The following is a 12,544-nucleotide window of genomic DNA, read 5'->3' as shown; positions in this document are numbered from 1 at the left end:
AATGAATCAATATTTGTGAAACTTTGAGGAAAGAAAAAAATAGCAGCTCAGCTTGTTCTCTTTTTTATCGCACATATAGAACTTTCTCAAATTTCTGAAATGCTCATTCTTAAATGTTACTATGGAATATGAAGAACTAGTCTTTAAAGAATATCAAATGCTGACTATTAGGGATATGCTTTCGGGGTGAGGTATCATCAATATGCTGATGATACCCAGCTTTTTATCTCCACCCCGAACCAACCCAGCAATGCTCTCGATGTGATATCCCGTTGCCTGGAAGCGGTACAGATTTGGATGGGGAAGAACAGGCTCCAGCTCAACCCGGCCAAGACTGAGTGGCTTTATGTACTGGCATCTCGACTTGTCCAAGAGGTTCCATCTTTGGTTATGGGAGGAGAGGTGTTACCTCCTGTTGATAGGGCACGCAATTTAGGCGTCCTCCTGGACTTACGACTCAGTTTTGAAGATCATATTGGAGTCGTGGCCAGGGGAGCATTTGCCCAGGTTCGCCTGGTGCGCCAGTTGCGCCCCTATCTGGACCGAGATGCCCTACGTACGGTCACTTATGCACTCGTTACCTCCCGGATAGATTACTGCAATGCTATCTACATGGGGCTGCCCTTGAAGACCACCCGGAGGCTCCAGCTGGTGCAGAATGCGGCCGCGCGGGTAGTGATGGGAGCATCCCGATACTCCCATATTACACCCCTCCTGCGTGAGCTGCATTGGTTACCAGTTGTCTTCCGGGTGAGATTTAAGGTGCTGGTACTTACCTTTAAAGCCCTACATGGCCTAGGCCCGGGATATTTGCAGGACCGTCTGCTGCCGGGGACGACTTCCCATTGCCCAGTGCGCTCACACAGAGAGGGCCTCCTCAGGGTGCCATCGGCTAGACAATGTCGGCTGGCGACCCCCAGGGGGAGGGCCTTCTCTGTGGGAGTGCCAGCCCTGTGGAACCAACTCCCCCTTGAGCTCCGGATGGCCCCAGATCTCTGGTCCTTTCACTGCGACCTCAAAACTTTCCTTTTTCATCAGGCTGACCTGGACTGATGACGGGTTTTTAAAATGTTTTAATTTTTAATTGTTTAGTTAATTTATTTTTGGGGCTGTTTATTTAATTTCTCTTAACTTTTGTATTGTTGTTTTTATTATTGTTAGCCGCCCTGAGTCCTTCGGGAGATAGGGCGGCATATAAGTCCCAAAAATAGATAGATAGATAGATAGATGATAGATAGATAGATAGATAGATAGATAGATAGATAGATAGATAGATAGATAGATAGATAGACAGACATGCTTTTTTGAAGTCCAAAAACAAACTATACCTTTCCAGAAGTTATGCCAAACCTTTTTTCAATTTACTGCAGTTCAGCAGAAACAAACTTAGCAGGTTTTCAATGTTACTTTGTGGGATGAGTAGGGAAAACTGATGCCTATTCCCCCCTCCCCCATCTCCTTATATGGTTGCAATTTTCCCCTCCTTTTGACCTTGGATGCATAATTCTATGAGTCTCTGTGGTATCTGTGTAAGCCTCCAAAAGCTTCAGCTTTAAGGCACAATCAGCAGGTACTGAGAGGATATCAGTTCCAGATCTGAAGCATAATTGCATTTCTGATCTTGATACCACCAACTAGCCTTTAACTGGGAGAAGCAGTGCATCATAGGTCAACAACTTTTGGATGAAGGTTCCTCAGATGAGCTAACTTACAGAATGCATTCAAAATCCAGAATCCATGACTTCCGTGGGATTAAAATGTGGCAAAAGTTTGGTTGCTTCAGCACTGCCATGTTGCTGCATCACTACCCAGATATTTGGTAGATCAGTCCTTCCTGGCTTCCAGAGGCCAGGTAGACTGCTTCCTCCATTGGCCACTGGAGATCAGGTAGAACAGTTCCACTCTAGCCATTACACACTCCTACACACCTTCCCTGATCCTCACCATGTCTCCCTTGAACCCGCATGTACCTACTCACATCCTTACACCTTCATCATGCACCCCTAACCTGGAAATTCCCTAAACTCTCAGTTTCTACATGAAGAACATGTGGTAGCCATTCACAATCATTCATGCCTTTTGTTATTTTTCACTTGGATTACTGCAATACATTGTACCTGGGGTTGTATTTTGTATACATGATTTTTTTTGCACATTTTTTGCACACTTTATGAACAGACGACGTTAATTAATATATTAAAGAAACACATGGACTATGAAGTGGTTCACCTTTCTTGAAAAATACTTTTCGTTAATTATTTCAAAAAAAATTTATGCCCTACCATGAAAGCGTTAGTTTGGGAACATTACACTTATTTAGAGTTGAATGTGCATATTTTTTGGATATTCAGAAATAGCCCCAATAAAATATATTTGCTTATATTAAATGGAAGCAGTTTTAATTCAGTCATTAACAGTCAGGTGTTCATGGATTTCTAGTAAAAAATACATAAGAACGGGAAAAATGTTACTTTTCTAATATTAAAAGCATTTTTTTATCTTAGATAAGCTGGAGTCCAAAGTTTAATAGCAAACAACTGATCAAAGGATTGCTACCTGATGTGAAAGTTCCAACATCTGTAGAAGATGAAAGCGGTTGTCTACTTACATTCAATGATGAGCATGTGTCTTTGTCAAGTTCATTTGTGATCAGGTTTGTACTTTTTTCTTCAATCATGTTTCAGTAATAAAACTATAGCTTTTCCTGCTGGACAAAATGCTGTTATTGCCAACTATGCCTTTTGTTTATGCAGATATACAGTATGAATGTTAAGAAGACATTCTATATATTAACATACCGTATTTTCCGGCGTATAAGACGACTTTTTAACCCATGAAAATCTTCTCAAAAGTTGGGGTCGTCTTATATGCCGGGTCGTCTTATACGCCGGGAAAAAAAACAAATCAGTCGAGCGTCCCCGTTCTTGCAAAGCCGGGCTGCCCCGCGCAACTGAGATATTTCCGGCACGGCTCTGGGACACGGCTGGGCGGGAGCGTCGGGCGGCTCTCCCCACGCGAAGGCGGCGCTGCCCGTCGGCTCTTGGCCCGAGGGGAGGGCCTCGCGCCCGCCGGACTCACCTGTCACCAGCACTGCTCTCCCCCCGCGGGGATGCGCTTCCGCTGGGCGGTGCTGGCCGAGACGAGCCAGCAGGCAGCCGCCGTGAGCGTGGCGCTGAGGAGCAGTGGCAGGACGGCCCAGCGCCTGCAGGACGGCCAGCAGCCCCACGCGCAGCAGCAGCCGCCGGCTCAGCAACAGGTCCGAGCGCAGGAGCCGCACTGCCAGGCTGCCCAGGAAAAGCAGCCACACCGAGAGGCTGCACGCCCAGTCCAGCTCCATGAGGGGCAGGGCGGGAAGCCGGCCGGGAAGAGGGACCGGGAGCCCGGGCCGAGCGCGCCTCGGCCGACGATGAGAGGGAAGCGGCACATGAAAAAGGCTGCGGGCGGAGCTGCCCTGCCCTGCGCCGAATGGGAGAAGTTCAAGGCCTGGGGGGGAAGCAGGAGGGGCGCCGGCCGTGGCGGGGTGGCGGCTACCCTCCGGTGCTGCCTGCCGCCTGGGAAACGCTGCGCCTCGGGGGCCGGCAGAAGCGCGGGAGCAGCGGGAGGGCCGGCGGGGCCAGTCGGGCCTTCGCCTCCTCTGCGACGGACAGGGAGGGCAGGGCATGTAAGTATTTTCCGGCGTATAAGACAAAAAACCTTGAAAAACTTCTTAAAAGTAGGGGGTCGTCTTATACGCCGGGTCGTCTTATACACCGGAAAATACGGTATATAAATGTCACACCTGCCCACATCACCACATTTGGGGTGCTTGGCAGCCTGCTCATATTTACAACCAGTTGCCCAACTGCCCTCCACAATCATGTGATTGCTGTTTGCAGTCTTCTCTGGAAAAAGATCAGTGTTCAGAGGGACAATCAGTGTAGCTTGGAACATTGTGTCTGATAAGTAGAAAGTGTTCTACTTTTAAAGCACAAGAATCTTTTTGGGGTCTCACGCCACAAGATCACTTCAGGGAGGAAAAGAGATGCTTTGACAGAAAACACAGGATTATGGATTAGCCCCACATTTATAGGTAATTTACTCCATCATAATGTTTGCAGTTATTCGGGATGAAGAAGCTCAAAACTTACATGTAGCTACAATAATGCCAAAATAACAACATGTATCATGACAACAGAATGCATGGTCTGTTCTTTTGTATTTGTAGCAGAGTGTCATATGCAAAGTATACAAGGAGTGGAGTTTGCATTACAACATCACAACACATGTTCTGTCATTTCCCCCCCTCCTCCACTCCCTTTCTGCAAATGTCCCTGCCCAAGTCCCAGTAAATTGTACAAAGTATGAATAATATGAAATTTATCACTACTTCCTTAAAATAAGTATATTAACCTCTCAACTGTTTATTTCACTAGACCGCTTGCTGATGAGCCAAAACTTATCAAGTGCAAAATTAAAGGATCAAATATAATAAAAATGGGTGAAAAGCTGCAAGATGAAATTGGTATGTATGTGTAACTCTTAACACTTTCAATTGACACCATGATAGTACCATGGCAATCTTCAGCAGCTTTATATATTCATCAGCTGCAGCCCTGTTACTTTTATTTACTTAGTCAGCTCTCAGAAGAGATTTGAGTTGAATATGTCCCTGTTGTGCAAATCTACATTTACATTTGTCCCATATTCTGATTTGATTCAATGCTGTTAGATTTGCATTAATGGCATAATGGGTAAAATTCTAGACTTCTATTACATTTAGACTATGAGATACAATATTACATTGTAATTTTATTTGCATAGACTCAAGCATTAAACCCATTTCAGATCTTGAATAAGCATGAAATCAAACTACTGTTGTATTTAGCATCAAGGAGGACTTAAGCTTTATGTAGAATGTAGTTTGCAATAACATATTATAAATGCGGTAATATTTTAATCTGTTTTGTACCTCTAATGTGTTCTACAGTATGTTCATAACTTGTACTTTTTTCATATAAAAGAGATAATGATTACAGATCAGCATGGAAATCAGATTCAGTCCCTGACATCATCTTGTATGGCTGACTTGAAGATTTCTGGGAATGGTCTGGATAAATCATATTTGAAAACTTCTTGGCAGGTATTTTTTAATGCCCCACATTATATAGCATTTATATCCATTAAAATATTTTTTTTGTTTTAAAGCAGTAGGGAGAGGATTTATATCGCTATGCCTAAAGCAGCTTACAAGTAGTTATTGACCCACAACCATCCGTTTAGCAGCCATTCTAAGTTATGACAATACTGAAAAAAGTATTTTGCAACTGTTCCTTACACTCACAGCACCCTGTAGTGATGTGATCATAAATGCAGCCGGCATGCATTTATAACATTTGCAGTATTCCAGGAACACCTGATCACCATTTGTAACTGTCCCATCCAGCTTCCAACAAGCAAAGTCAATGAGGGAAAAACTGGATTCACACAGCAACTATGATTCGCTGAAAGACAATAGTTATAAAGTTCATCAAATGGGTGTGACAACTCACTTGATCATGTGATGACGCACATAATGATCACATCTCTGAACAACAGAGGTTTTAATCCTATTTGTGGTTGTAAGTCTATTACAGCTACATGAATATTAAGAGATGGCTAGAATGCCTTTTCAGTCCTAGGAAAACTATTTTATTATTCCCTAAACAAATGTGTTAATTGGGTTCTCTTTATCTACTTTTAGGACTTTGTAGAAAACCAGTCACATTTTAGGTCACGTTTATATAGAAATACTGAATATTTAAAAGGATTCGCAAACTCCTAAGCATCACCTTATGTAGAATGATATATTTGTCACTAGACGTTGATCCAAATATCTGTGAAACAGATTATAACTTTTGTCAACATACATAAATTCCTGGGCCAAATTTAGCATTAGATTTCCATTCAGTTTGCCTGAAATATGCAATATGTATATTCTTTTTTTAATGTTTTATTGATTTTCTAATTTTACATTTAAGTATTTAGAAAGCAGCGTGGCGGCTGGGTTAATCAATAATACAGTGACATACAAGTATCTTTAGTACAAGTCTCAAGCTGCTACATTGAATTTTTCCTCTCTTTTCCCCTTAGTATTTATTGTCTCCTGTTTAAACTAATACAATTTTTATTAAATCAATTAAATAAAAATAACATTCTTACATTTATCAATAATTTTTGGCTTATACATATCTTTATTATTTTAACATTCAGTCATTATAGACAATGTCCTAATTAGTTTTCCCAAATTTTTAATTTCCCGTTAATATTTAACTTAACATTTAATATTTATAATTTTCAAGTTTTAAGTAACCAAAGTTCCCATTATCACAATACATCACAAAGTCTAATATTCAGAATACACATCTATTTGAATATATTCTATTTCTCATCATTTTACATCAACTAAATAATAATACGATATAACGTTCTTATTTTCTATTAATATCCAAACATCTTAAGTTTAGTAACCAAGTTTTCTCTTGTTTCAACATCAAATACTTCCTCTCTTTTTTTCTTAATGTCTATTTAAACTAGTAGTTTTTATTCTGTCAGCTAAGTAAAAACATGTTAATTACATTTATCAATATATTTTAGCATATATATATATATATATATATATATATATATATATATATATATATATATATATATATATATATATATATATATATATATATGTAGGTCTAGAGTCTCGGGTTTCTTCCCGCGTTCCTTTCATCTTCAGAAAGTTGTGGCGACGTTTCGACGAAATCCCATCCGTCATCATCAGGCCGGAGTATTCCTCCTGCTGCTTTCAGGAGCAATGCGTGGTCTGTCTGTTCCTTTCCTTCCAACTGCCGGTGGGGCTGTGTTCCGACTGGGTGGAGGCGTGGCTGCTTTGCTCCTGGAAGCAGCAGGAGGAACACTCCGGCCTGATGATGACGGATGGGATTTCGTCGAAACGTCGCCACAACTTTCTGAAGATGAAAGGAACGCGGGAAGAAACCCGAGACTCTAGATCTACATATATATATATATATATATATATATATATATATATATATATATATATATAAATTAGCTTTACATTCAACCTTTATAAACAAATCAATATTCAGATTTAACTTTTAATATTTATATTTCCAAATTTTCAGATAGCCAAAGTTTTCTTTATCTCAGTTCATAACAAAATCTAGTATTCAAAGTATGTATAGTGACAAATTGAGTATATTCTTTTAATCCTTATTAATAAATCAAAGCCCCGATTTTCTTCAGCCTTATTCTAGCTTGCTTGCTTTGCCAGCTCGCCTTCCATATCCGTGCTTTTAAATCATCATATAGATCTGCCTCTGTTATTATATATATTATTTGAAATAAGAAGGGACATCCAGTCACCATTTTTTTGAAGGGGCTAACAAACTGTCATTTTTCTCTCTTGGCATAGTTGTCCTGAAATGTTTATCTTCCCTTCGATCTGTTGTTCTTCTTGATCCTCAGGTTCTTCTCATTTATATAGAAAGTCTTTTCCATTTTCAAAGTTGTCAATCCCTTTTCTGAGTTTTCTGTTAACTGTGTTTGTTGATCAGTTGAATCTTCTATCGTAGTATTTAATTGCTCCACTTCATCTATTATATTCTGTGTAGTTAATTCTTTGGTTGTAATCAAAGTTTGGGTTTGTATATCTGGGCTGACATCTTCTTTTCTGTAGCCTCTTATTTCATCAGTGGGTTTAAGAATAGTTTCATGAATTGCTTTCAACATAAATAAAATCTGTTCCTGATCTTCATCCATGTTCTCTTAGTAGTGTGAATTAAAAGCTTTATAGTCAGAGAATGAAAATAATTTTATCACTGCGTATAGAACACAGCTGGGCTTCTCACAGCTGATTACCAAGGTTATTTATCTATAGTCTGGGCTGCAAGCCAAGTCTCTTTTAGACAACAATAGATTGTAATATCAGGTTTAGCCACAAGATGTTGCCTATTTTTTTAAAACCAAGATTTTTATAGTCTTTTTTTTCCAATTTTACTTCTTTTTTGTAAATAAAAACCCAAATCTTCAGTAAGAATAGGAAGTCTTTTAGTCCTCAAGTTTTGGAAAGATAGAAATCTTGTTAAAATCAGGTTATTGTTTCAACATTTTAAACTCCCCTAGATAGTCAGTCGCCGCTGTTATTAGCGAGTGGGATAGAGTTTCCCTTCCCTCTCTCCACAGGGAGAAAAATACTTTGAGCAGTTTATACAGGTGGAAAAAATAGTTGGGATTGAAGAGAGGTTCAGATCTCACCCAGTCTCGTCTGCACTGCTTTATAGATGCCTGGTAGTAAGTTTGTCTTCGGCTGTCTGCAGCCTGGTGACAAGCAATATTTCTATGGCTGGTCTTTCGTCCGCTGGTTAATAGGGCTGTGCCAAATTGAACGGAAGGGCTACCGCCCTCCTGTGATCAAGCGGGATCCCCTCCTTGCTGGTTACCCCTACAGGGCGACTTTCAACCCTTTCCAGGATCCCCCAGCAATGTGAAATCGGACGTGGAAGATGGAGCTCGCCTTCCAAACGTCCGCAGTTGACGCTTCAGCAAACCAGAAGTCTGCAATATGTATATTTTTGCTATGCTTTTACAGTCAGCTAATTTCCCCCCATAAAATCCTATTAAGTTTTCTTTATCTCTTATTACATATTTTTATAGCAAAATACACAAACTATTTCTGTCAAAGGAATTAAGTTTGAACCAGGCCAACCAGAAGTTAAAGAATTGCATGTTGCTTGGCGTGATTTCTCCGATTACATAAAGTTAAGATTGATTGCTGGCCCTCCAGCTAAATTAGTTCTTCAGGATTGGATAGAACCAGAGAAGGTAAGTCAATGCCATATGATATAATACTAACCAAATGATGCTACGCTAACAATTGGTTTTGCAAATCTATAAAACCTGAGAGGTGAGGAGTTTATTAATTATGCTTGAAAGCTTGACAGATTATCAAGTATAAAAGTGAACACTGAAACAAAACATGTAATTTGAATTTATATTTACAAGTAATTAATGAAATAGTACATCATGCTACCGTATTTTCCGGCGTATAAGACGACTGGGCGTATAAGACGACCCCCTACATTTCCTGTTAAATTATAGGGTTTGGGCTATACTCGCCGTATAAGACTACCCCTCTTCCAACGCACACCAAATAAAAATTTAAAAACATCAGATTTGATTTTAATATGGTAATTTTAATTCAAATGCTTATGACATGCAGGTACTTAGTAGGAAAACTGTCACTTGTAAACATAAGGCTGTTTGTCATCAAACATGTAAACATAAAACAGTGCAAGTGGATTAAACTTAATAATAATAATAATAATAATAATAATAATAATAATAATAATAATAATAATAATAATAATAAGAAGAAGAAGAAGAAGAAGAAGAAGAAGAAGAAGAAGTTGTTGTTGGAAGGGACCTTGGAGGTCATCTAGTCCAACCCCCTGCTAAGGCAGGAAACCCTATACCATTTCAGACAAATGGCTGTCCAGTCTCTTCTTAAAAACTTCCAGTGTTGGAGCATTCACCACTTCTGGAGGCAGGTTGTTCCACTGGTTAATTGTTCTAACTGTCAGTAAGTTTCTCCTTAGTTCTAGGTTGCTTCTCTCCTTGACTAGTTTCCATCCGTTGCTTCTTGTCCTGCTTTCAGGTGCTTTGGAGAATAGCTTGGCTCCCTCTTCTTTGTGGCAGCCCCTGAGATATTGGATCACTGCTATCGTGTCACCCCTCACCCTTCTCTTCATTAAACTACACGTACCCAATTCCAGCAACCCTTTTCCTATTTTCCTAATTCACTTTTTCACTTTTCCTAATTCACTCTAAAGCTTTCCCTGCGCAGAGCCTTAAGTAACCCCAGCTGCCTGCAATTAGTGCAGGTTCTCATCCCACCAGGCTCAAGGTTGAGTCAGCCTTCCATCATTCCGAGGTAGGTAAAATGAGGACTCAGATTGTTGGGAGCAATAAGCTGACTTTGTAATAATGCTGCTTGTGGGGGGGGGGGTGAAAGCTCTAATAGGCAGGCATATACATAGAATGAAGGCTATTGCTAAGCACATTGATTTGTGCTTTAAATTGTAAGCCGCCCTGAGTCTTCGGAGAAGGGTGGGATATAAATGGGATTTAAAAAAAAGACCAAATGGGAGATCCACTCCAGGTTTTCCAGCCAGCCCGCCCAGTTCCTGAGTCAAATGTGTCCTTAGATCTAAGCTGCTGCTCTGCTATGCATTCCCCACCTGCCTTTCAAGTTGCTCTTGCATTCCCCACCTGCCTACAGCTGCTCTTCAACTTTAGAAGGAAAGAAGCCCAGACCCCAGCCTGTAAAAAATCACAGACTGCAGCTTCTACTCCAATTGGTCCCGCTTTCCCTGCGCAGACTAAATGGAAGATCCGCTCCAGGTTTTCCAGCCAGCCCTGTCCCTAAATTTTCAGCACCCGGCGTATAAGACGACCCCTGACTTTTGAGAAGATTTTCATGGGTTAAAAAGTAGTCTTATACGCCGGAATCTACGGTATGTATTCTACATAATTGTAAATAATAATCTTTGGGTTTTTTTCTAGCCTATATCTGTAATTAATGGCAAAGAATTACCAAAGGCTATTGTAATCCAGCTCTGTGATCAGTGGAATAATCCATCTGCTGAATCTAATATCAAAATCACACTTTTAAGAGATAAGAATATAGAAGTAAGTGAACCTTGGTCTTCCCATTACAACTTCCTTATTCATTTAGTGAATTTTTATTCCATTTGGGAGCACTCTATAACTTTAAACACAATTATCTTAAAAATAATTCTTACTTGCTTTAAATATTTTGGGATCCTATCATACAATATTATACAAAATATTTACAACATATTCAGAATACCTTGGATAGATACATAGCCATTTGAAGATTGTTAATTTATACTTGTATTACTATTCTTATTAATATATGTGCCAGATTGTGCCAGATAGTGTTGTTGCAATCTATACTGTAGTCAGCAGGTTCTTTAGTTTAATGAAGAGGGAGGAAATTGACAGCCTCAGTTTACATACTGTTGCTAGTTGTCCTTCCACTCTCTTCTAATGACAGAAAGGCTGGAACCAACAAACTGTGGTTCTACAGAAATAGGGAACTTCTGGAACCAGGCATAGGATGACTCCCCACGGCCAGCTTGCTGCAGCCGTCTCACCCCAGACAACTCACCACAACTTGCTGCAAAATAACACAAGATAACTGTACTGTTATCTGCCATTGTTTCTTCAACATTATTTTAATTTTTGACATTCACATTTTGTTTTGTCCCTCCTTTATCATCCTTTCTTTAATTATTCTATTCCACCATTTCTTCAATGAAGCGGGTTGGCCGCATCACATTGTCCCGCAACAAGTTGACTGGGGTGAGTCAGCCAGGACAAGATGGCCACGACAAGTTATCCCATTCCATCTGCAACCATAGAGTTTGATTGCCCATATATTGTCCTAAAGTTTATTTCCCATGACCTCTTATTTCTTTCTGCAGAATTATTTGACTCAATAGATAAAACTTTATTGATTAAGTCAATTGAGCATATCAAATATATAAAACTGATACAAATAAAGGAAAAAACAATAGAACTTGTTCATAACAAGTCATCTCGAAAATACTGCATTTTACTGAGAAGTTAAGAATACACTGTATATGGAAAAAGTGTTATTTGGTAAGCTTTAGCAATATTTTCTCATAAAAAAATATTTGTTCCAGATTATTCCTCCAGATATGCTGCATGAAACAGATACAACTGGTAGAGCAAGCTTTGGAAGTCTTACTGTTCATGCTCCTAAGTAAGTGTCTGAAACTTCCTATTGATCAGAATATATTTATATATATATATATATATATATATATATATATATATATATATATATATATATATATATATATATATATATATATATATATATATATATATATATATTTGTGTAAACTTTTTTTGGATTGCTAACAAAGAATTAAAGGGAGACTGATATAGCCATTTCAAACTTATTTGTCCTCATCAGTCAGCCACACCCTTCTGACATTTGAACCTGGGCTGATTGCACATTAGGCAGTTGTTTTAACCTCTAGGCCACAGGCTCTTTCTCACTTTGTCAGCTGCATCAGGGAGGGAAGAGGCAGGGGAGATATGTCTTGAGTATTTTGAACACCTTGCTGCCCCAAATACGGGCCAATTTTTTTTGCCTGTATCAGCCCAAACTCAGGCCGTCTACAGGTGGTAGTCGCAACTGCGACAATCATTATTTGCGTAAATTTTTTTTGGATTGCTAACAAATACACACACACAAACACAAACACACTCCTGCTATGAAGGAATTTATGTATTTATTTTAAAAATTATTCTGTGTATGCCATAAATGGGATATAAGGGTAAACAAGAACAATACCAACAGTGAAACACACAAGAAAAACAAGATTGAAAGAAATAAAATCACATGGCTAAAAACCTTACAAATTTTCTTTAAAAAGCAGATGTTGCAAAATGTGAGATGTGA

The 12,544-nt window shown here is 39.3% G+C and overlaps 1 protein-coding gene across 8 annotated transcripts in view; it reads left to right on the top strand.

The window, feature by feature from the left end:
* SMCHD1 (structural maintenance of chromosomes flexible hinge domain containing 1) overlaps positions 1–12,544 on the top strand; it is a 104,541-nt gene that overhangs the window by 55,439 nt on the left and 36,558 nt on the right. For 6 of the 8 annotated variants that reach the window (XR_014026105.1, XR_014026106.1, XR_014026107.1 and 3 more), the window contains exons 26-31: positions 2,505–2,653; positions 4,413–4,501; positions 5,001–5,119; positions 8,683–8,850; positions 10,591–10,716; positions 11,757–11,836. Coding sequence is in view for 5 of the 8 variants with exons in the window: in XM_081325132.1 (XP_081181258.1) it covers positions 2,505–2,653; positions 4,413–4,501; positions 5,001–5,119; positions 8,683–8,850; positions 10,591–10,716; positions 11,757–11,836 (731 nt within the window). In the remaining 3 variants the exon portion in view is untranslated. The remainder of the gene's footprint in view (positions 1–2,504; positions 2,654–4,412; positions 4,502–5,000; positions 5,120–8,682; positions 8,851–10,590; positions 10,717–11,756; positions 11,837–12,544) is intronic. The other 2 variants (XM_081325135.1, XM_081325134.1) reach the window with 2 other exon arrangements.

Source organism: Vipera berus, assembly GCF_964194415.1.
Source record: "Vipera berus genome assembly, chromosome: 3".
NCBI lineage: Eukaryota > Metazoa > Chordata > Lepidosauria > Squamata > Viperidae > Vipera > Vipera berus.
This window is presented reverse-complemented; position numbering and strand designations above follow the sequence as displayed.